Source organism: Sorex araneus, chromosome X, assembly GCF_027595985.1.
Source record: "Sorex araneus isolate mSorAra2 chromosome X, mSorAra2.pri, whole genome shotgun sequence".
Lineage (NCBI taxonomy): Eukaryota > Metazoa > Chordata > Mammalia > Eulipotyphla > Soricidae > Sorex > Sorex araneus.
Window position 1 is genome coordinate 58,306,739 of NC_073313.1, and position 22,403 is coordinate 58,329,141.

The window sequence follows — 22,403 nt, forward strand, 5'->3', positions numbered from 1 at the left end:
ACTTGGTAGGGAGGTGGAGGGACTTCTGTGTATACCCTCTCGGAAGCTTCTCAATCTATCCCTTACTGCATCAGTGGGTCAGAAGGGGGGCCGGCAAAAAGGCGGAGGGTTTTTTCACACCTCTATGTGACCCCAGAGATCCGGGGGCATAAGTCAGGGTCCCCTTCCCGGGGAGCCACTCCCTTATTGGACCCTTTTCTTTGGAGTTGGCACGCCCAGTGATGTTGGGGCTTACTCCCGGCTCTGCGTACAGGGCTCGATCCTGACGGAGCTCAGAGGAACGTGTGTGGGGCCAGAGCCTGAGCCCGTGGGCCACGTGCGAAGCAAGTGCCTGACCCGCTGCGCTGACTCGGCAGGCCCCTAGCTTCCTTGAGCGGTGCCCTCCAAGGTCTGCATGCCATCTCACAGAATCTCGCGGTCGGCGCCATAGGCTCTTCAGATCTGCCCTCAGTGCTCCCTCAGGCCACGCGCGTCGTTATTCGGACCCTTTATCAGTTCGATGGAGCCCGATCGAGCGCTCTGGGGCTAGGTACCGGAGCCCGCCAGCCCCCGGCAGCCTGGGCTAGGCGGAGAGGCGAGGGGCCCCGGCTTCCGGGGCGGGGCGGGGCGGGGGCGGGGTCTCAGGCCCCGCCCCCAGGACGCCATTGCCGGGGCGGCCTGCGCAGCTGCCTCGCCCGGCCCCGGGAGGTCGCGAGCCTGGGGCCTCGCTGGTCCGGCGCGGTACCGCTTCCCACCGCGGAGGAGACTCCGTGACCGAGGGAGGAGGTGGCCTGGGTGGCCGGACGCGGACATGCGTCTGGCAGGTGGGTATTTGCACCGTGCCCGGAGCCCACTGCCTTCCCTGCCTCCGCCTCCCTCCTCGGCGACGCGGGGGGCGTGGCCGGAGACTGGGGACGCACCGGGACGGCGGGGGGCGGGGGGCGCGGAACCGAACCTCTGGCAGGGGGCGGTGGAATAGATGGGCATCCTGTAGATCCTGGGGGTGGCCGCGAGCTGAATGGAGAAGCGCTTCCAGGGGCAGGGCCGGGGCCCACTGACCGAACTGACGGGCCGGGACCGGGACTGTCCTGCTGTAGGCCCCCTGCGCATCGTGGTCCTGCTCGTCACCGTGGGCCTCACGTGGATCCTCGTCAGCACCCTGCTGGGTGGGCCTGGGACAGCCTTTCCTCGCCTCCAGCAGCTCTTCAGCAGTGAGTACAGGGCACGGGCCACCGGGCCAGGGTCCCCTCCAGACCAGCCTACCCCCCTTTGCGCGCGCTGGGAGGTGGGATACACAGTGGGGTGCGGGCAGCTGGCAGAGGGCTCGCCTTTGTGCACAGGAGCAAGGTGCTTTGTATGCTGGCAACCCCCAGGGTTTTCCAAGAGGGCCAGGGGTGAAAACCATACCCTGGGGTCGGCCACCACACCAGGCGACAGCAGGCACCGTGGGAAGTAAATGAGGTCGGAGGGTGCCGTGGTTGGGAAGAAGTAAAGAAACACGGGTTGGGATGTGGACTTGACATGTGACCTGACACTCTGTCCCCACAGACCCTGAGAACTTGGTGACTGCAGGTAAGCCTCCCCTCTCCCCTCAGCCCCTGTTGTCCGGATGCACAGCAGGGTCCCGCCCCCAAACAGGCATCCCTATTCCCAGTGGGAGGTAGGAAGGAATCCAGGGGCTGCCAGCCCCAGCTTCATCCAGAGGCAGCAGGGACATGTGCCACACCCTGCTATGCACCCCACCTCACCGAGCTGGCCCCTTCTGTCCTCAGAAGCTGCCACTCCATCCCCTGACCCACCATTGCCCCAGAACCTTCTCCATCCCAGGCCGTCAGTATCTCTGCAGTGACTGAAATGAGCACGAGAGTGGGAGATGGCCTAAAGACTGAGTGCCTCCTTTACGGCCAGAGCCCCAGCTTCCATACTGGCACTCCCTGACCCTCTAACACTGCCAGGAGCAACCCCCCCAAATGCAGTCTCCTCTCCGGTTTGTGAGGCTGCACATTCCCGCTTCACACTCCCACAACCTTGTTCCTGCCTCCCCGCTGCCGGGCTGTGGAGTGCCATCTGCAAGCGACCTCCATCTGGGGTCAGAACAGGCGGCTGCAGAGTCAGCCTGCTCCAGACTGGACAGGACAGGTAGGGGCCACTGTGCCCGCCCAGCACCCAGACTCCGGAACAGCTTCCTCCTTGCTGTCTGGCCAGAAGCACCTCTGACATTGAAGCTTCTTGTACATTCCATTCTGGAGACACTGTGATTGCCAAGAGACAGACACTTCTTCCATGGTCTGTCTCCACTGCTTCTGAGCCTCAGGCGGAAACGCCAGCGGCAACCAGGTCGTTGCACCCGTTTGAGGCTGGTGGCGCCATGGCTCCCAGCCAGGCCAGACCTGGCTGGTGCCGCTGCTCTAGCTCCGAGGACACATTTGTTGACCTGTAGCTATCTTCCTAGCATGGAACAGGGCATGTTTCCATTTTCACGGTCCACAAAACCTCTGTGTTTCAGACAGTCTGCACATGTCTCAACCTCACGTGGCCTCTCGTGAGCCCATTGCAAAGCCATCTTCCTGATTGGCAGGACGCACTCCCTGGCAGCGCGGTGTATACGCACCGTCCTGTGGGTGCTGCAGTAGTCTCCCACACCAGGGCGCTTTCCCACCAGAAATGGCCTCTTGCCCAGCTCTGGAACCTGGTGGGGACAAGCTAGGGGTTGGGATGCACACACATGACTTGGGGGTCCCTGCCTCCTCTAGTCTCAGGCTCAGTCTCATCTTCCGCATGCACATGCTTTCTCCCTGTCTGTGTTGCTTCTCTTCACTTGGAAGGACACAGCTATTGTCTGGGGGACCCCTCCACCACGAGCTTCCATGAACACATCACACTATCAAAGCCCCTCTTTCCATTGGGGTACTGTGAGTTGGGGCTTACACTGAGCCTCTTGGTGGGGTGCAGTGCCTACCCTCCAGAAGCTTCTCCCCTTCGCCTCCATGCCCTGCCCTGTTCTCACTCATCCCTTGCTCTGGAATGTTCCTGCCCAGAGCCCCGGGCCCGCAAGTACAAGTGTGGCCTGCCTCAGCCATGTCCGGAGGAGCACCTGGCCTTCCGCATGGTCAGCGGTGCTGCCAACGTCATTGGACCCAAGATCTGCCTCGAGGACAAGATGTGAGCTTGGGCACGGGAGGGGTGGGCAGCCACTTGTGCAGCCTGGAGCAGGGCAGATGCGCGCTGAGGGCTGTGGCCACGTCTCCTTCACAGGCTCATGAGCAGCATCAAGGACAACGTGGGCCGTGGACTGAACATCGCTCTGGTCAACGGTGAGCCCCACGCACCTGGTCGAGACACAGGGACCCCTGGGAAGGGTCTGTGCGAGCTGAAGATTCCAGTGACCAAGAAAAGAACTAGAAGTTTCAGGCCACAGACAGTTGCCTGACACACAGCCAACTCGGGTTCACTCCCCGCCTGGCATAAGAGCCCCAAGGCCCACCAGAAGTAATCTCTGGCTGCAGTCCCAGGTGTAGCAACAGAACCTAAACGCTTCCCAGAGTTCCGAGTGGGCTGCATGAGGAGTCCTTGAAGCACCCTAAGTCCGGGCAGAAGTCCCACAGCTTGGAGGAGAATATCGGGGGCCCACAGTTGCACCCACAGTCCCACTTTGCTCTGCCCCCTTGCCCCTAGGTGTCAGCGGTGAGCTCATCGAGGCCCGAGCCTTCGACATGTGGGCCGGAGGTGAGTGGGGACCCCACAGACCACTTACTCCCTACCGCGGGGCCGCACCAGTGGGTTTTCCTGTGTGGAGAACGGGCTGGTGGGGGCAGGCCTCATATTGTACATCCCGTGGTTCCAGACGTCAACGACCTACTCAAGTTCATCCGGCCACTGCATGAGGGCACCTTGGTGTTCGTGGCCTCCTATGATGACCCAGCCACCAAGTAAGTGAGTGCCAAGCCTCCGTCACCCTGCTTCCAAACAACGCCTTACCCTCTTTATTCCTTTTTTTTGGGGCGGTAGGATGAACGATGAGACCAGGAAGCTTTTCAGCGAGCTGGGCAGCAAGAACGTCAGGGATCTGGCCTTCCGGGACAGCTGGGTGTTTGTGGGGGCCAAGGGCGTGCAGAACAAGAGTCCCTTTGAACAGGTAGGGTGGGAGGCCCAGCCCCTCCGCCCCAAGTCCCTGCTCTCTTCCCGCCTGCATTCACCCCCGCAAGGGTCTAAACTCGCATGGTAGAACTCAAAGCTCAGAACCAGCCTCCCAAACTTTGTCCTGTCCCCTCGGACCACACTTCAGGGACCAGAGTCACCTATGGGAGTCCCTTGGCCCTCTCTTAAGTCGGCACAGCAGGACAAGGTGCTTTCTGTAAGCTTGTGGCTGCCCAGAACAACTCAGCCCTGGAGAAGGAACAGTCTCCCCCGCCCGAGTCACCCCTTCCACAGCAGCCAGCCCCGTACACCCTGCTGACCCATGGCGGGGGACCCACCCTTAAAGGCCCAGCAGGACTGGCCATTTCTCAGGACTCTGGTGGTCTGTACCCAGGACTGACCAATGTTCCCTCCCATAGCACGTGAAGAACAGCAAGCGCAGCAACAAGTACGAGGGCTGGCCCGAGGCGCTGGACATGGAAGGATGCATCCCCCGGAGAAGCGTGGCCGACTAGGGCTGTGTGCCACCCCAGCATCCTGGCAGGCAGCACCCTCCGCAGGTGCACAGGGACCCTGAGGATGCCCTCAGGGGCAGGGGCCCACAGGGCTGGCCCTTGGGTCATTTTCTGGGGAGCCAACGCCAGGCCCCAGCACCCCATGCCCCCAGGCTGCATGAGGTATGGCCGGAGGCACTGTCGGAGCTGTGCTGCCCCTACAGGCCCAGTGAGAGGGGCCACCTGGCACCAGGCTCGCCGACCAGCAAGGAAACACAGTGGGTGTTGGGTCTCTTAAGCTGCTCCCTAATAAAGCGGTGGCCCCAAGTATAGCAGCGCTTGTTCTGTGGCAAGTGGGCAGGATGTAGGACCCTCGGGGCAGGGCCCCTGGCCCCAGAACAGGCCTTCAGCAGGAGGTGGTGGCAGGACGCTCGTCCACTCCCGCTGTGGATTCGAGGGATGTTCTTGGCGGTCCGTTCCTCACTTGCTCCCAGTCATTGTTCTGTTGCTGCCTCCTCGGTACCCCTCCCAAGGTTTGCCCTTCTTTGTTGGTTGTCTACTCTCACTTGAGGCACACAGCTCTGTGTTCACCAGGAGGGTCATGTTTTTCCTCACGAGGCTCGCAGGTGCCACACCGTGGGACTGCCAGGCTCCCCTCAGCACACTGGGACTGTGACCTTAAACTAACAAGGCAGGTGTTTGGCCAGCCCGGGGTTTCCTGCATATCCCATCCAGCTCCCTTGATGGGGCCAGAATCAGCCAGCACCTAAGGAGAGGGTATTCCAAAGCCGTTGGAACTTCAGAGACGGAGGAGTAGGGATGCCAGCTTCAGAGGGCCAGCAGAGCTCAGCTCCAGTGTCCCACACCTCCGCCTTCAAGGCTTCAAGTCAACGAGCTGGTGGGAGGAGCAGTAGAAGGGCAGCCTGACCTCAGCTGACCAGATGCTTGATATGTGTGCGGACTTCAGAGAACATCACTTTAAAGATTGGTTTCTGTTTTTCTGGTTTGAGGGTTTAGGGGCCGTGCCCGGCAGTGTTAACTCCTGCCACTGTTCAGCGATCACTTCTGGTGGGGCTCAGGGGACCACATATGGCTCCAGGAATCAAACCAGGGCTAGTGACATTCAAGCTTCCTCACCTCTGGGGTGCTCTGTCTGCGACTCTACCGAGAGCTCATGGTATCCCTGGTGAGAGAACTGCCAAACTGGTATAAACAAAACCCATCAATGGCAAGAAGGGATGATTCCCCAAAGAGCAAGAGGAACTGTGACCTGCAAGCTGCCCCTGCTGTCTTCCCACACTCCTGTCAATAGCTTTGTGCAGACATGCCTGACAGGGGCACTGTGACTGTATCAGAGAACATGAAGACGTGCCTCTCTCTGGCTCTGTCTGCCAAGATTCAACCCCTGAGCCCCATGCATAAGACATAGGGATCCTGCCACTCCTCTGTTCCTTTTCACTTCCCTTTGGCAACTTCTACCTTCTTTGTTTTGGGGCCTCACCTGGCAGTATCACTGTATCACTGTCATCCCGTTGTTCATCGATTTGCTCGAGCGGGCACAAGTAATGTCTCCATTGTGAGACTTGTTACTGTTTTTGGCATATCGAATACGCCACGGGTAGCTTGCCAGGCTCTGCCATGCGGGCGAGATACTCGGTAGCTTGCCAGGCTCTCCGAGAGGGGCAAAGGAATCAAACCCGGGTCGGCCTCGTGCAAGGCAAACGCCTTACCCAATATGCTATCGCTCCAGCCCCAGTGCTCAGGTGATAGTTCTGATTCTGCACTCAGTAATCACTCCTGGCAGGCTCAGAACCCAGTGGGGTGCCAAGGATCAAAGCCAGGTCAGATGTGCGCAAGGCAAGTGCTCTACCTGCTGAACTACCTCTCTGGTGGAGACTTGATTTTACTGATTTTGGTGGAGAGTTGTTGGGAATAGAACCCTGGCCTTACACATGCAGTTATTGCTCTGCTGCTGAGCTACCACCTAGCACTGGAACTACACCTTAACTTGTCTATAAAGCCCCCTCCTCTGCTGGGGTCAATTATGGTGATTTTGGTTTGAGGCACACACAGGGCGGTCCTCGAGGGCTAGTCCCAGCTCATCGCTCGGGGTTGCCCAGAGGAGCATACTGGGGTGGAGCCTGGTATCAGTCCTTAACTCCCATTCTCTTACCTTGGCTCTGGTCACCCCTTTACTTTTCCAGCAGTGTCCACAGGGGCTTTCTGCACATCACACAGCCCACCAGGCTTTACAGGGGAAGCTGAGGTGATGGAGAAATAGGGAGCAGCCTTGGAGCGCAGACTCTGCACACACAGGCTGGGATTCAAGCCCTGCCAGGTATGACTCCAGCACAGAGTCAGCTCTTGAGAGTGCTGGTGCCATCTCGGGGACGTTGAGCACACGTCTGGCACCAGAGTGCAGGCCAGCAGCCTGGACTATACATAGAGCCCATGAGGTTAAGTTATGCAATATTGGTCAAGAACCACAGGGTGCTGGGTGGAGGGGGAGGCGGTGGGAGAAGAGGAAAGTCGGCTTTGGCAGGGGCAGGGCATGCTTCTGAAGGGTTGCTATGCAGCTTGGCGTGTTTACTCACTCCCCTTGCCCTGGGCCTGATGCAGCCCCATGTTTGGCCCATGTTCTATGTGCCTTCAGCTCCATGCATGCATCTGCTTTCACTCTCCCTTCTGCTAGTGGGGTCCTAAGACACAGTTATGGTTAGGACACTTTCAGCACATATGGCAGCCATGGTTCCATCCCTAGGACTGCATATGCTCCCCAAGCACTGTCAGGAGTGACCCTAAAGCATAGAGCCCAGAGCAGCCCCTGCATTCTCCCACCGTGAAAGAGCTGAGAGCTGTGGCTCGGTTTGGGTCATTTATCTTTCTACACATACACCAATGTGTATCTGTTTGGATACATGATCTATGGGGAGTTCAGAGGTACCCAGGGCCAACAGTCAGTTATGCTCCAGGGATCACTCAGTACAGAGATCAAACCAGAGCCTCTCATGTGTAAGGCACGAATCAACCCCCAAGTCACATCTCAGGCTCCAAAGGTTTTTTAAAATACATATTCAGGGGGCTGGAGTGATAGCACAGCAGGTAGGGCATTTGCCTTGCACAAGCCCGACCCAGGTTCGATTCCCAGCATCCCTGAGCACCACCAGGAGTAATTTCTGAGTGCAGAGCCAGGTGTGACCCAAATATATATATATATATATATATATATATATATATATAAAACATGCTATATATTCAATTGAATATATATTCAAAGAAGCTTTTTATACTTTTGCGGGGGGTTGGGGCACATAGCCAGTGGTGCCCATCAAACCCAGTCAGTCAGATGCAAGGCCTTCACTGTACAATCTCTTTGGCCCCTCAAATGTATACTGGGGCCAGAGATATCAAGTAGGGCACTTGCCTTGCATGCGAGTGACCCAGGTTTGATCCCTGACATCCCACATGGTGCCCCAAGTACGGGTAGGAGTGATTCCTAAATGCAGAAAGCCCTGAGCTCACTAGGCGTGCCCAAAACAAACAAAAAAAAAGATGGTGATGTGGGTCAGCCTTAGAGCACTTGCGTGTGTAAGGGTTCTCCGTGGAGCGGCAAAATAACGTACTTGAACCGAAATTCAGGGAGAGCCTGGATTCTGTCGGCTGCACCGGGAGGGCGCGTTCACCGCACTTGGTTGCAGTGGAACAGCCGGGCCCTCCAGGCCACGGGTTCTTGTCCACGGCCACCAAGTTGACTGATTCCGGTGTCCCTGCTGCCTTTGGGAACTCCCCCCAAACTCGCGCTGCTTCGCTGCCCGTGACGCCCTCTACACAGCGCCCCTCCAGCTGCCGCCGCCCCTGAGGCCTCGGATTTCTTTTCCCAAAGTCCCTGGGAGCGCCGACGTCAGTCGTTCGCAAAGCTGCCCTGGTGTGGCACCAGGCGCTCGGTGGACGCTTGGCAGGAAGATGGAACGGGTGACATAGGGGCCCAGCCCTCGGGCGCCCAGAGGCAGAAGGCGGCCGAACCCCCGGGGGCCCGCCCCGTCGCCCCAGCAGCCCTGGAAGCCGCCGCCGAGCCCCGGGAGAGCGGTAGGTCCAGCCGCCCCGCCCCGCCGCCGCCTCTCTCCGGACGTCACATCCGGTGGGAACCTTCCGGGCCCCGCGGCGGGCGGGGTGGGGCGGGGCCGCCGGCCTGGCGGAGCCCCGGCGCCGAAAGGGGCGGGGCAAGGGGGCTCTCGGGGGCGCCTCGCGGGGGTGGGCGCCGACGGGACTGGCGCAGGGGCGGCCGCGACTGCGCGCTCAGGAGGCTGTGTGCGAGCCCGGCCCCTGGGGACCCCGCCAGCCGAACACCCCTCACGCCATCTTCCCGGGTTCGCGCCCCGGCTCCGCTCTGGCCGCCCGACCGCTTCCGGACTCCCAGTAGGGAGGAGCCCGAGCCTCGAGCACAGGACGGTGATCAGTCCCCTCCGCCTCGCTCCACTGCTCACACTGGGCCTGTCCCTCACCAGGAATGCTGTGGGATCAGGACCCGCCCCTCTAGCAGGGACCTCCCCAGGGCCAGCCCTGCACCGGTGGCCCTTAGCCTGTACACCCCAGCTGCCTTCTGCCCCCGTGCCTTCACCTTCTCATGACCCTGCCCCACTGTGGCTGACACTGTCTCGGGGGTGGCCTGCCTCCTACGGCTGTGAAACACAGGCTGGGCAGAGGCCTCCTGGGTAAGTGACCTGAACCATCCCCGACTAGCCTTGGGGATCGGTCCCAACCCACGGGACCACAGACCCAGACAGACAGGCAGAAGCCGATAGGATCTCCAGGAAGCAGCGCACTGCCGGGGGCCAGCCAGGCGCCACTGCTGCCGCCCTGGCCCGCCAGCACAGCCCTGCTGCTGCTCAACTGCCCAGGCTCCCGACCTGGCTGGCCTAGTTTCACTCGGTTGACATGATAACAGGTTGGTGGCCGCCCAGGTTGAGAAGTAGAAGAAAGCCAACCTCCTCCTCTTGCTGGGAGGAGCCCCGCCCCACAAGCAGCCCCACTGGAGTTCCAGGTTCCTGTTGGGGTGCATGTGGGAGTGGGGAGGGCCCTGGTCTCCCTGTAGAGGTGACACAGCATCTCCCAAAGCTCCATTTCTTGGACTGCCACGGAGAGCTTCAGCCAGCATGGAGCCCTGCCTCTGCCCCTCCTGTGCTCCCTTCCAGCACCTTCCCCGGGGAGTGGACACCTGCACCACACCACAGCCCCCGTCTCACTGCACTCAGCAGGTAGGGGTGACAGCACCACAGACAGCCCCATGTCCATCCATTGTCCCACACCGCGGGCAGCGTTTGGCCTGGTGGGTGGTGCCCAGCCGCCCTTCCCCGCTCCTCGGGCCATGCTGTCCTGTCTGCACCCTGAAGCAGGGCATGCAGTGTACTTGCCTGAGTCCCTGGCCTCAGGACATGGCTAACTGACACCTGGCTCACCCAGGAGCTCAACAGACCATAGTGTACTTCCCCTCTAGAGACAGCCCCTGGGCGTGCTCGGAAAGGGACAGGCGGGGGCACTCAAGGCCACTGAGACGGGAAAGATCCATTTCTAGCTCCGACAGGCTCAAGCTCACCAGCAGCTTTGCGCGTCCCATGTCTCTGCAGGAGGAGCTGTGCTGGCTCAGACAGCTGCAGCGGACCCAGCCCTGCTCATGGACCCTTTGGAGGACCAGCAGAAGGCACCAGCAGTGTCGCCCTCCTAGGATACAGCAGCTTTGGGCTGGAGCTATGGTGTGGAGGCAGGGCCAAGGCAGCTCCCGGCAGTGGCCTGGCTTGCTCATGATCACAGCCCTGCTGCTCAGCAGCCTGCCGTGGGGAGCCCAAGGAACGGCTATCACCAACCTCAGTGTGGATTGGAGCCAGGCTGTGCCATTCAGTGGGGGGCCCTACCTGAGCATCGGAGATGGCTCCGTCATGGAGTTCGAGTTCCCCGAGGAGAGCGAGGGCATCATCGTGATCTCCTGCAGGTACGCGGGCCCCAACATCACAGGACCCGGCCCCACACTGAAAGTCCTCTCCCTGGACACAGAGGTGCTAAGCGTCCGGAACGTGAGTGCCATGAGCTGGGCCAACGGGGGCAGCTTCTTGGTGAACATTCGCTCAGGCCTGCCCGGGCTTGTTCCGCTGCACATCCAGCTCCTGGACCTCCACCAGGCCCCGCCAAGGGTGATCGAGGAACGGACTGATTTCTTCATCAAGGTCTCTCCTGCTGAAGACACCGTGACCGCCCTTGGCACCAGTGTGCTGCACTTCTCTGAGAACCCGGTCCTGTACCTGCTCCTACCTCTCATCTTTGTCAACAAGTGTTCCTTCGGGTGCAAAGTGGAGCTGGACGTTCTCAAGCGGCTCCTGCAGAGCCCCCAGCCTGTGCTGCTGGGCCTCCTGGGCCAGTTCCTGATCATGCCCTTCTATGCATTCCTGATGGCCAAGGTGTGTATGCTGCCCAAGGCCCTGGCGCTAGGCCTCATCATCACCTGCTCATCGCCCGGCGGCGGGGGGAGCTACCTCTTCAGTCTCTTCCTTGGAGGGGACGTCACCCTGGCCATCTCTATGACATTCATCTCCACGGTGGCAGCCACCGCATTCCTGCCGCTGTCTTCAGCCATTTACAGCCACCTGCTCAGCACCCATGAGACACTGCACGTGCCCATCTCCAAGATCCTGGGGACCCTGCTGTTTATCGCCATCCCCATTGCCACTGGCGTGCTCATCAGGTCCAAGCTGCCCAAGTTCTCCCAGGTGCTACTGCAGCTCCTCAAGCCCTTCAGCTTTGTGCTGCTCCTCGGAGGCCTCTTCCTCGCCTACCGCACAGGCATCTTCCTCCTGGCCGGTGTCCAGCTGCCCATTGTGCTGCTGGGCCTCACGGTGCCTCTGGTTGGCCTCTTGGTGGGCTACTGCCTGGCCATGTGCCTGAAGCTGCCGGTGGCCCAGCGGCGGACTGTCAGCATTGAGGTGGGGATGCAGAACAGCCTCCTGGCTTTGGCCATGCTGCAACTGTCCCTGCGCCGCCTCCAGGCAGACTACGCCTCGCAGGCGCCCTTCATTGTGGCTCTGAGTGGCACCTCGGAGATGCTGGCCTGGGTCATTGGCCACCTGGTCTATAGCAGCCTGTTCCCAGTCCCCTGAGGCTGCCGGGTCAAGCTTTCACCCCATGAGCCCCGCAGTCCACCCACTGTGTGCACAGTTCTTGTGTACCAAAGGCCTCTAGTTCTCACGCACTTTGCACTCGGAAGATATCCAGGCTTATTTTTTTATTATTGGTTTTGTTTTCTCCAGCTTTCGGTGCCAAAGAGGTAATGCTGAGTGAGCACGCTGGGCCCTGCCCAGAATCTGTATTTCAATAAAAGAGAGAAGCAAACCGGGAGCCTCTTGCCTTTGCCCTGTGTGGCCTGGGGGCGGGGTGGCTGTGGACCAGGGTAGACGACAGGAGGGGACACAGCGTGGCGGACAGCGGACAGAGGGTGAGAAGTCGGCCCGGGCCAGGGAAGGGGACGCTCCCGGCACCCTCGGAAGGGCCGGGCGTGGCTGGCGGCGGGGCCGGCACCTGAGTCGGGAGTTGGGGCCGGGAGCAGGGGGCGGGGTCGGGGGCGGGGCGGGGCCGGCGGGGGCGGGGCCGGCGGGGAGCAGGCGCGCCCTCTCGCGGCTTCCGGCAGCGGCGGGCGGTTCCGGCGCGCGCCGGGACGGCGGCTCGCGACGGGGGTCCTTGAGGGTGCGTGCCGGCCTGAGTGGACGCCGCGGCGACCACCATGCAGCTGACAGTGAAGGCGCTCCAGGGCCGCGAGTGTAGCCTACAGGTAGGTCTCGGGGCCGCTGCCGCCGCGCCGCCCGGTAGTCGCCCCTGGGCTGCGGGGACCGACCTGGAGGAGGCTGGGGCTGGGGGAGGCCGCCGGCTCACCCCGTGCGCCCCGTGGCCCCCGCCAGGTGTCAGAGGACGAGCCGGTGTCCACGCTGAAGGAGCGGGTGTCCCAGACGCTCAACGTCCCTGTGCGCCAGCAGAGGCTGCTGTTTAAGGGCAAGGCCCTGGCAGGTACCGGGGAGGGGCGCCGCCCGGGGGGCCCCCCACGGGTGGCTGGTGGGGGCCGGCGTGCACGGTAGGACTGGGCCCTCGGGAGGGGGCCGGCGGGGCAGCGCCTCCTGCGTCTCCCGGCAGATGGGAAGCGACTCTCCGATTACAGCATCGGGCCCAACTCCAAGCTCAACCTCGTGGTCAAGCCTCTGGAGAAGGTGCTGCGCGAGGAGAAAGTGGCCGAGGGCCCGCCCGCGACACCCGCAGCCTGGCAGCTCGTCTCCCAGATCCTGGCTCGTCACTTCAGCGCCGCCGATGCCAGCCGGGTCCTGGATCAGCTCCAGAGGGTGAGAAGGGGTGCCCAGGCACCCTAAGGCCCAGCGCGCACCCCTCCCCGACTCCTGCCCTTCTCTCCCCAGGATTACGAGAAGTCCCTCAGCCGCCTGACCCTTGATGACATTGAACGTCTGGCCAACCGCTTCCTGCACCCCGATGTGACTGAGAGTGTGGAAAAGGGGCTCCCCAAATAGGATTCTCAGGCTGTGAGGAGGCGCGCCTCCAGGCCAGCTGCATGTAGCATTAAATGTGTTCTTCCCTGGCAGTGTGCTTCTGTGTGCCAGTGCTTGATCCCACAGCCAGCCCCTGCACCTAGCTTTGCCCCCGAGTGGGGTGGGGGTTGCTGGGAGTGCCACTACCCACCCACCAGGCAGGAACCGGGGCCTCAGTGCAGGGGGGGTTCCCGAGACCCAGGGGCCATGGAGTGTCCCCTGCTGCCCACTCCTGTCCCCTGGCCTCTGGCAGCAGACGAGTGGGGCAGCCAGTGGGAGTTGAAGCAACGTGGGTCAGTGCTATGGGTTACCTCAGGCACCACCCTTTGCCACATAGGCCCCCTCGCTCTCGGCCCTGCCCCACATGGGCCCCTTGCTCAACCTGTTTCCTTTCCTGCAGCCCCGGTGACAGCCAGTGTTCCCTTGAGTCACCTACACAACCAGGCCAAAAGCAGAGCACCAGCTTGGCGTTGCAGAGATGGGGTTTCCTGGCTCTTTGTACCCCAGCTCTTCTTGGGGAAGCCCCTGTGCTGCCCTTGCGGTGACAGGTGATGTGACCCTGAACCCCAGGCTCCTCCCCAGCAAGAGAGGGCTCCCCTCCATGTCCATGCCCTCCTCACTGCCTGAGGAAAGCTTGGGGTGTGGGGAGGGGGGAGCCAAGCAAGGACTGAGCGGCACTGGGGGCACTAGGTGTCATCTAGTCACCCCCTCCTTGGCAGAGGGCCCTGGGAGGAGGTGGGGAGAGCAGGGGCAAGCCCTGCCCTACAGACAGCAGCGCCCACTTTGGCCCGCAGGGATGCTGAACCTCAGGCAGTGCTCCCCGAGGCCCTCCCAGATTTTCCGCCAGGAAACTCGCACCCGAATTTTAAATAGCACTAAAGGTGAGTGTTAGTCTTTGGGTTTGGGTTCTTGCCCCGGGGACCCTGCAGAGCATGAGCTCAGCCCTCGGAGCCTTCTCCACGTGCCCTACGAGTACGTCTGTGTCTCTCTCCCCAGCCAGGCTGTGGCTGCTTTCCAGTAAGCACCCAGCAGTCCCCGTTGCTCCCCCACCCCCCATTCAGCAGCGCAGCTTTGTTCACCCATGGCTTGGGAGCCTCCTGCCTGGTTTTTGTCGCTTTGTTCTCAGGTGCAGCCAGCAAGGCCCCATCATCCCTGCACGCCTCAGAACTGGCTTGGGTTTCCAGTCACTTTGACCAGGGATGTGGCAGGAGGCGGGAGATCACTTCCGGGCACCCCAGGGCTGTGAGAGGGACAGACACACCTACCCTCTCGGCGCAAACCTCAGACATGGTCACCGAGTCCTTCATGCCAGAGCCACCCAGCTTGGGGGTAACTGACATGTCTTGGAAAGCAATTAGCAAGGCAGTGGATCCTGGGGTTCAGGAATTTGGGGGCCAGAACCAGTTAGATGGGAGACAAGAGTAGTGGCTGGGACCTGGTCTGCCCACCCTAGGATGCTGGGGGTCGTTAGGGACCACAGTCAGGACCTGCTTGTGCACACAGTGGCAAGGACAGGAGGCACTAGAGGCAGAGGCCCAGCCACAGAGAGGAACAGGGAGAGCAAGCATCCGAGAACACGTTTCCAGAAAGGGGTGGCCAGCGGTACCTGCGTAAGAAGAGCAAGGTGGCTGGTGGCGGCCATGCCCTGACCGGCAAGGGCCATGGTGGCAGGAGATGGAATTGCTGTGAGGAGGGAGGAGCCAGTGGTGGCACCCCATCTTTGCCCAGAGAGTGGGCTGGCACCACACGTACCTACTGGAAACCTGCCAGGGATCCTCACACACACATTGGCAACTGCCCACTTTCCCCAGAGCTGACAATGCTAGCGGCATGCCCATGTTGTACCAAGCAGCTCCTCTAACACACCCTGCTGCCCACAGGATGTCAAGACCCCTCCGCCAGACTTGCTTGTTTTGAGGCCACACCTGGCAGTGCTCAGGACTTCACACCTGGCACAGGCTCCTGGTGTTTCCCGGAACCCTAGGTGGTGCCGGGGATTGAACCTGGGTTGGGCATGTGCAAGGGAAGTGCTTTGCCCACTGTACTACCTCTCCAGCCCTTATCAGCCAGACTTTTTAGCTGAGAAAGCAGAGACCTCCCTTTACTTCTCCCATTCTCCCTCCGCAGGCAATGAGGTCAAGCAGAGCAGTTGCCTTATAGAATCTTCCCATGTCTGGGTTTGCCTCATCCCTTCCTCTGAATTGAGGCTCCGCACTTTTGTTTAGGGCTACACCCCGTGATGCTCAGGGCTTACTCCTGGCTCTGTGCTCGTGAACACTTGTGGTGGGGCTCGGAAGACCATACGGGGTGCAGGGGGATCGCCTTCCCACTGTACTCTGGCTCTGGCCCCTAGGCTGGGCATTCTGATGCTAGTCTAGGGAAAGGACCCTCCCTTGCAGCTCCCTCATCAGGAGGTTATCCTGTTGCCAGGGAACAGTGTTCCATGGCCATGCTGGTGGCTTCCAGACCTGTCCATTGTCCTGGTACATTTTCTCTTTAGGCAGAAGCACTCCCAGTGGTGGTCAGTAGCTCTGCCCAGTGTACCCAAATGACCATATAGTACCAGGAATCAGGCCCAGACCTCTTGTAGCACGGATCGAGCCATCTTTGCAGCCCACATTTTCCCTTTCCTAGTTTTTGGCAGGGGTAAGGCAGCACACCAGCTTTGCTTAGGGCTTCCTCCTGGCTCTGTGCGTAGGAATCACTCCTGGCAGTTGCCCAGAGTACCTTGTGGTGCCCAGGGTCAAACCCAGATCAGCTGTGTGCAACACGGGGGCCCCCCACCCGCCGAACTGTTTCTATACCTCCCCCGTTCTCCTTGTTTTGTTTTTTGGCTATGCGAGACAGTGCTTAAGACTTACTCCTGGCTCTGTACTCAGAGATCACGCCTGGCAAGGCTCAGGGGACCTCATGGGGTGCTGGGTACTGACCTAGGTGACTCTACACACTATATTATCACTCTGCCCTCCTATTTTCCCTACCTAATACTCAGGTAATTTGAGGCGGTGCCTGGAGAACCTGGCTGGCCCCACCCTGCGATCCCAGATACTTCCGCCCCAACCTTCACCCTCGCCCAGCTGCAGAATATCCTTTCTGAGGCTTTTGTTCTGTAAGGATTATGAGGTGGCAGTTCGCTATAAAGAGCTTCTCTTTCCCCTGCTTTTTTGGTAGGTGCTGAGGAGGGGACCCAGGGCCTCCATCAGGCATGGTCTGCACTTTACCTCTGAGACCCCACACACCTCTTGATTTTCGAGGTAGACTTATAAGAGTGGATGAGATGTTCCGTAGACTGAAAGGTGCCTGAGTCGTAAACATGCAGATCAGTGGGACCTGAATGTGAGCAGCCACCTAACTGTCCCCTCCAGGTCTGACCCACGCCAGGACTAGCACTCGGGCCCTTCAGATGCTCCAGCTCTCCTGGCTGTGGCACCCATTGGCCCTTTGGCATTATGCCCTGCTCCTCTGGTTCGGCAAGCTCTTTCCCTCATGGCAGATACCTCACATTTTCCTGCCTCAGTCTACATCCTTTCGGCAGTATGAGCACAGTGCCTGAGTGTTTGACTAGATCAGCTAGGAAATACACCTTTACCAGGAGGTGCTCAGGGACCAGCCCTTCCAGGTGCTTCTTGTCTAGGGCAGCACTGCCACTCCCACCCTTTGGTGCCAGGGATTCCCTGGGCCACCTCAGCAATGCTTGGGGGCCTCCGGGGATGAAACAGGTCAGTCCAGGAAGCTCCTTTTTCAAAAGGACCTAGTGACACACAATAGCATTACAGCCACTCATTTCAGTTTTTTTTTTTTTTTTGCTTAGTTTGGGTTCACACCCAGAGGGGCTCAGGATTACTGCTGGCTCTGTGCTCAGAGATCATTCCTGGATGGGTTTGGGACACCCTATTGAGTGCTAGGGATCGAGCCTGAATCAGCCTGAGTTCCCCACTGGCTGCACTACTGCTCCGGCTCCTTATTTTACTCTTTTGTAAAATAAGGATGCACGGGGGCTACTCCTGGCTTTCCACCCAGGAATTACCCCTGGTGGTGCTCGGGGGACCATATGGGATGCTGGGAATCGAAGCAGGGTCGGCAAATGCCCTACCCGCTGTGCTATTGCTCAAGCCCCCTTATTTTACTCTTTATGTTGTACTTAGTTGCTTCTTAAGTCACACCCAGCGATGCTCAGGGGTTCCTCCTAGCTCTGCACTCAGGAATTATTCCTGGTGATACTCAGGGGACCATATGGGATGCCAGGGATGGAACTTGGGATGGGTGTGTGCAAGGAAAATGCCCTATCTGCTATCTGCTATAGTATCCCTCCAGCCCCCAGGAATGAGTCTGGTGTGCAGAGCCAGGAATAACCCTTGAGCATGCCAGGTGTGGCCCCAAAACTTAAAAACCCAAACTATCTTGCTGCACGAAAAGAAAAAAAATTGTACTCTAGGGGCCAGAGAGCTAATACAGGGGTAAGGTCCTCACCTTGTACACAGCCGACCCAGATTCAGTTCCTGGTACTGCATATGTTTCTCCTTGGCCCTCCAGGAGTGGCCCCTGAGTACTTCCCGGTGTGGCTCCAAATCCTAAAGCAGAATGGCTAGTCACACTTCACCAACAGCAAGCACACTCCAGGTGGAGCGGAGCTTTGTCCTTACATTGGAGTCTGCCGGGAGAAGCCGTACGGAGCTGAGCCACTTGCAAAGGTTTCCGGCATTCTTTTCTGTGTGCTTACCTTCCCAAGCACCCTCCAGTGAATCAGTTTTTGTTGTTTGGGTGGTTGCTTTGGGGGCCACACCAGCAGTTCTGGGGACCACCAGGGTGACAGTGGCGATGCTCGGAAGGGCACTGTTCTTGTATTATTCTATTTGGGGATCAGAAAGAGAGCCTAATGAGCTGAACACGTGATCTGCATTCAGGAGGCCTGGATTTGAACCCCAGTATTGCATAGTACCTGTGTGCTGCCAGGAGTCTCTGAGTTGCAAGCTAGGAATAGCTCCTGAGCACTTGCCCCAAATTAAAAATAGATCAGGGGGGTGGAGTGATGATAGCACAGCAGGTAAGGTGTTTGCTTTGCACGCGGGTGACCCGGGTTTGATTCCCAGCATCCCATATGGTCCCCCGAGCACCTCCAGGAGTAATTGCTGAGTGCATGAGCCAGGAGTAACCCCTGTGCATCGCCAGGTATGACTCAAAAAAAATACATCAGTTCTGATTGGAAACATAGTGCAGTGGGGAGGGAGCTTGCTTGCATGCGACCAACCCAGGCTCAATCCCCAGCATCCCATAGGGTCCCCCGAGGCCCATGAGGAGCGACCCAAGTGCAGAGCCAGGAGTAAACCCTAAGAACTGCCAGGTGTGTCTCAAAAACAGAAATGATAAATGTGAGCTCTTGATTTTTTTAATTGCTCCATATGTATCTGTTGAGACTTCTGTATGGGGCCACCCCAGTGGTGCTACTCCTTGTGTTTTATGAAATCAGGTAGTGGCGGGGCCACAGCCACAGCTCTTGGTGGGCCGTGGTAGCCCCGTGCTCTGCTCCTACCAAGCACCCTCTCCTCAATTCCTTGTGTAGTTCTGCACATAAAAATGTGTCTCTGTGACTCCAGGTCAAGAGGAAATAAAGAGTCGTGCCTCAGAACTCTGCACTGTCTCCAACATTTCTGCACGTGTTTGTCCTTCGCACTCTGCCATGGTCACGTAGTGACACATCCTGGAAAGAAGTTTTCTTACCCCTTGGTGGTGCTTGGGACCACTGAGAGTCTTGTCTTTCACATTTTGTCCCACGCGATCAATAGGTGCTGGTGCAACATCTGCATGGAGCACAGGCAAAGGAAAGGCACCAGAGCAGACAGATGGGCCAGATGGAAGAGAATCAAACAAACAAGGTTCTAATTCAGGCGGCCAGGGGCCTCTACAGCACACTGATTGGGCTAGTTTGCAGGTGTGCCTGGGGCTGGAGCAGTGATTCCCAAGACCTCTCCAGGGCCAGAACCATAGTACAGTGAGTAGGCTCTTCGCCTTGCACGTGGCCAACCTGGGTTTGATCCCCAGTGCTCCATATGGTCCCCAGAGCACCACCAGAAGTAATCCCTGAGCATTGCAGGGTTTGGCCCCACCAGAAAAAAAATAGAAAGGCATCAGATGTGACACTGGAGCCACGATCCCGAAAGGCCAGGCGCTAGTTACGGGAAAGTTTGGCTGTCGTCTTTTCTATACATGGGCTCATGCTGACCACTCTTGGTCAGGAATGGAGACAGTCCCAGCAGCTCAGAGAAGAGGAGAGCAGGCATGTGGACAGAGGAGAGACAGCTAGGGGCCATGCCACACAGTGCTTATAGAAAACAGAGGAAGGAGCTGGGATTGGATAGCAAGGGAGTCAGTCCCCAACCATGCTTGGCCTGGCATTGCAGCACAGCACGGCGCAGGGATCACCAGGGCAGTCCCAGGTGCTCGGGGAAGAGTGCATAGAGCGGAGGGATGGGGACTGAAGACTCCACAACCTACCCTGTTCGCCCAGCTGGAAGGGCCAGGGTTTGGGAGTTTGACATGAAATGGGATACTTGTGGCAGATCTGGGCCATTAGGAAGGCATAGACTTTGGGAGGCAGGTGGGTAGAGAACCCAAGGAGGAAGCTCTTGAAGCATTGGGGGAGGGGGTGTTGGGCCGAGCCTTGAAGGAGAGAAGCAGAGCAGCAGACTGAGCTAGGATGGATTGTAAAAAAGGTTTAGGGATTTTAAAAAAGATTTTTTTTTGCTTTTTTCTTTGGGGGGGATATGCACCTGGTGATGTTCAGGGCTTACTTCTGGCTCTGTGTTCAGGATCACTCCTGCCACTGCGAGGGGAACCATGTGGGGTGCCAGAGGTTGACTCAAGGTCAGCCATGTACAAGGCAAGTGCTTAACTGATGGGACTATCTCTCCAGCCCTGAGCTGGGATGGATTTAGAGGAGTTGGTAAAAAGTATTTGGCTTTTGAGGCTTGTTTTTTTTTTGAGAGGAGTGTAAGTTTCTGAAAAGAAAAGAGGGTACGATAGGCCCTGCACAGGGGACTCAGCATTTGGTGGCCAAGAGCCGCCTCCCCAGGCCAGATGATGGCTGATGGCGAGGGCAGACTGACAGACAGGCAAACAGAAACAGGAACAAGGCCCCAGGCTGGTCCGTAAATGAGATTATTTCTCTCTCTTTACGGTGTGCAATCTCTCTCTTACAGAGCAGTCATAGTCGTTTTGATCTTAGTCCCGGTCATCAAAGTTCTATCATCCTAGTACCCTGTAGACCTCAAAGTCCTCTCCTTCCTTATATCTTCTTCCTCATCTCAATGTAGTCTCATAGTCCTCTCATAGTTGTTATCTGGTTCTCTTCCTTGTCTTCAATGTCTCATCTCATTGTCGACCTTCTCGTCCTCAATGTCTAATCCCAAAGTCTAAAACATCTCTCGTCCTCAGCATCTAGTCCTGACTTTCTTGTCCCCAGCATCTAGTTTTCATCTCATCCCCTCTTATCCCTTACTTACGGCATAGTTATATAGAAATCATGAAGGGTGGAGACACAAAGGTGGGGCTGAACATTATCATAACAACAAAGAGAGGTAAAGCCACTCCTTCAGGGGATTAACTCAAGGACAAAATCTCATTTGAAATTACTCCAGATTATTAGAAGATTCCCTCAAATTGGGATTCCATCCAGGTTGTATTGCTTCTTTCCTCAGCTAGTAATCCATTTAAACAGTCATAGTAAATTTACTTCTTAGGGGGGCCGGAGCGATAGCACAGCGGGAAGGGTGTTTGCCTTGCATGCGGCCGACCCGGGTTCAATCCCCGGCATCCCATATGGTCCCCCAAGCACTGCCAGGAGTAATTCCTGAGTGCAAAGCCAGGAGTAACCCCTGAGCGTCACTGGGTGTGACCCAAAAAAAGCAAAAAAAAAATTACTTCTTAGGGCGTTTGCCTTGCACGCAGCCGACCCGAGTTCGATTCCTCTGTCCCTCTCAGAGAGCCCAACAAGCTACCGAGAGTATCCCGCCCGCATGGCACAGCCTAGCTAGCTACCTACCCGTGGCATATTTGATATGCCAAAAACAGTAATAAGTCTCACAATGGAGATGTTACTGGTGCCTGCTCGAGCAAATCGAACAATGGGACGACAGTGCAATATTTCCAGCAATGTCTGTTGCGCTAAGGTTTGGTTAGGCGGTCTGAGGCATTGAGATATGCACGCGAAAGAAATAACTTACCGAGGATCACAAACTGTTTCTGGTATTGTGACCCAGAGCAGCCTGTTCAGCCCCTTTTATTAACTACCTTATTCATCCTAACCAATAATATTCAGCCTATGCAAATTAACTTAGTCAACAGAAACAGAATCAAAGTCAGTTACATAAATGGAAACATAGTTATGATGTAGGCAGGTAGATAGGGAAAGGCCCTTGACAATGAAACATATTAACAAAGTCTCTTAGAAGGAGAATCCTGAGACTGATCCACCCTGTGGATACAGAAAACAGACCTTCAGCAGACCCTGAGGAGGTTGGACCCCTCCCCATGAAGTTCCTCGAATTCTATGACCTCTCCCTTAATCTGATTAAAATGTGATCCAGCCTCCCTGGTAACCTCCTTAGCGACGGACTTTTACCTGGGAAGAAGCCCCCACGTGGGGGCAGGTTGAAGAAACCCTATAAAGGGCACCTTGAACAAAGGAAGTGTGCGCATATGCTTCCTGAGCCCATGTGCTGCTTGTGCCCACGTGGCCGAGCACATGTGGTGCCCGTGCACATGTGTCGCCTGCATCTCCCCCCTTGAGATGTGTACTTTCATGCTTTCATGTCCAGTGCTAGGATGTGTGTAGAGCTTCCTCCACCCTTGGAGAAGCCTGTGTTCTCTCTTGAGCGCGTTACTCCTACTGTTTTTTCCTTTCCACTTATCCCTTCCTCCTTCCCTCAGAAACCTCTAAATAAAATCTGTTACTTCACTGCTTGTCTACTCCTGAAATTCTTTTCCGCAAGCAAAGACAAGAACCCAGTAACCCTGGGTCCCGGGTGGAGGAGGCGGTTGGAGAGAAAGTGACCGTCTTTCTCCTCCCCGTTTCACGTAAGTCACCCGTGGGGCCCACCGACATCAGTTACAGTAACAGAAAAACAACTTGACATCCAAGCCTAGCTAGGCCTGAGATATGTGAGATGTTGTACACCAACATTGAACAACGGACAACAGTGCACTATTTCTAGCAATGTCATTT

The 22,403-nt window shown here is 57.9% G+C and overlaps 3 protein-coding genes across 6 annotated transcripts; all 3 read left to right on the plus strand.

Moving 5' to 3' along the window:
• The first annotated feature begins 651 nt into the window (after positions 1-651).
• On the plus strand, positions 652-4,942 carry FAM3A (FAM3 metabolism regulating signaling molecule A). Its single transcript, XM_004606590.2, has 9 exons — positions 652-803; positions 1,077-1,190; positions 1,528-1,551; positions 3,018-3,141; positions 3,235-3,293; positions 3,655-3,705; positions 3,824-3,908; positions 3,988-4,114; positions 4,536-4,942. The coding sequence occupies exons 1-9, from the start codon at positions 791-793 to the stop codon at positions 4,629-4,631; spliced, it is 693 nt and encodes a 230-aa protein (XP_004606647.1). The 5' UTR covers positions 652-790; the 3' UTR covers positions 4,632-4,942.
• Positions 4,943-8,060: 3,118 nt separating this feature from the next.
• SLC10A3 (solute carrier family 10 member 3) lies at positions 8,061-11,950 on the plus strand. Of its 4 annotated transcripts, none has more exons than XM_055122162.1 (3): positions 8,061-8,696; positions 9,726-9,865; positions 10,235-11,950. In XM_055122162.1, exons 2-3 carry the CDS (start codon positions 9,764-9,766, stop codon positions 11,753-11,755), a joined length of 1,623 nt encoding a protein of 540 aa, XP_054978137.1. In that variant the 5' UTR covers positions 8,061-8,696; positions 9,726-9,763; the 3' UTR covers positions 11,756-11,950. The 4 variants fall into 4 exon arrangements, with proteins under 4 accessions (XP_054978137.1, XP_054978138.1, XP_054978136.1 ...); XM_055122163.1 differs by lacking the exon at positions 8,061-8,696 and adding an exon at positions 8,895-9,322 and having other exon boundaries at positions 9,803-9,865; XM_055122161.1 differs by lacking the exon at positions 8,061-8,696 and having other exon boundaries at positions 8,895-9,865.
• A 311-nt stretch (positions 11,951-12,261) lies between these two features.
• On the plus strand, positions 12,262-13,236 carry UBL4A (ubiquitin like 4A). Its single transcript, XM_004606591.2, has 4 exons — positions 12,262-12,423; positions 12,551-12,656; positions 12,780-12,982; positions 13,055-13,236. Exons 1-4 carry the CDS (start codon positions 12,376-12,378, stop codon positions 13,163-13,165), a joined length of 468 nt encoding a protein of 155 aa, XP_004606648.1. The 5' UTR covers positions 12,262-12,375; the 3' UTR covers positions 13,166-13,236.
• Positions 13,237-22,403: the final 9,167 nt, after the last annotated feature.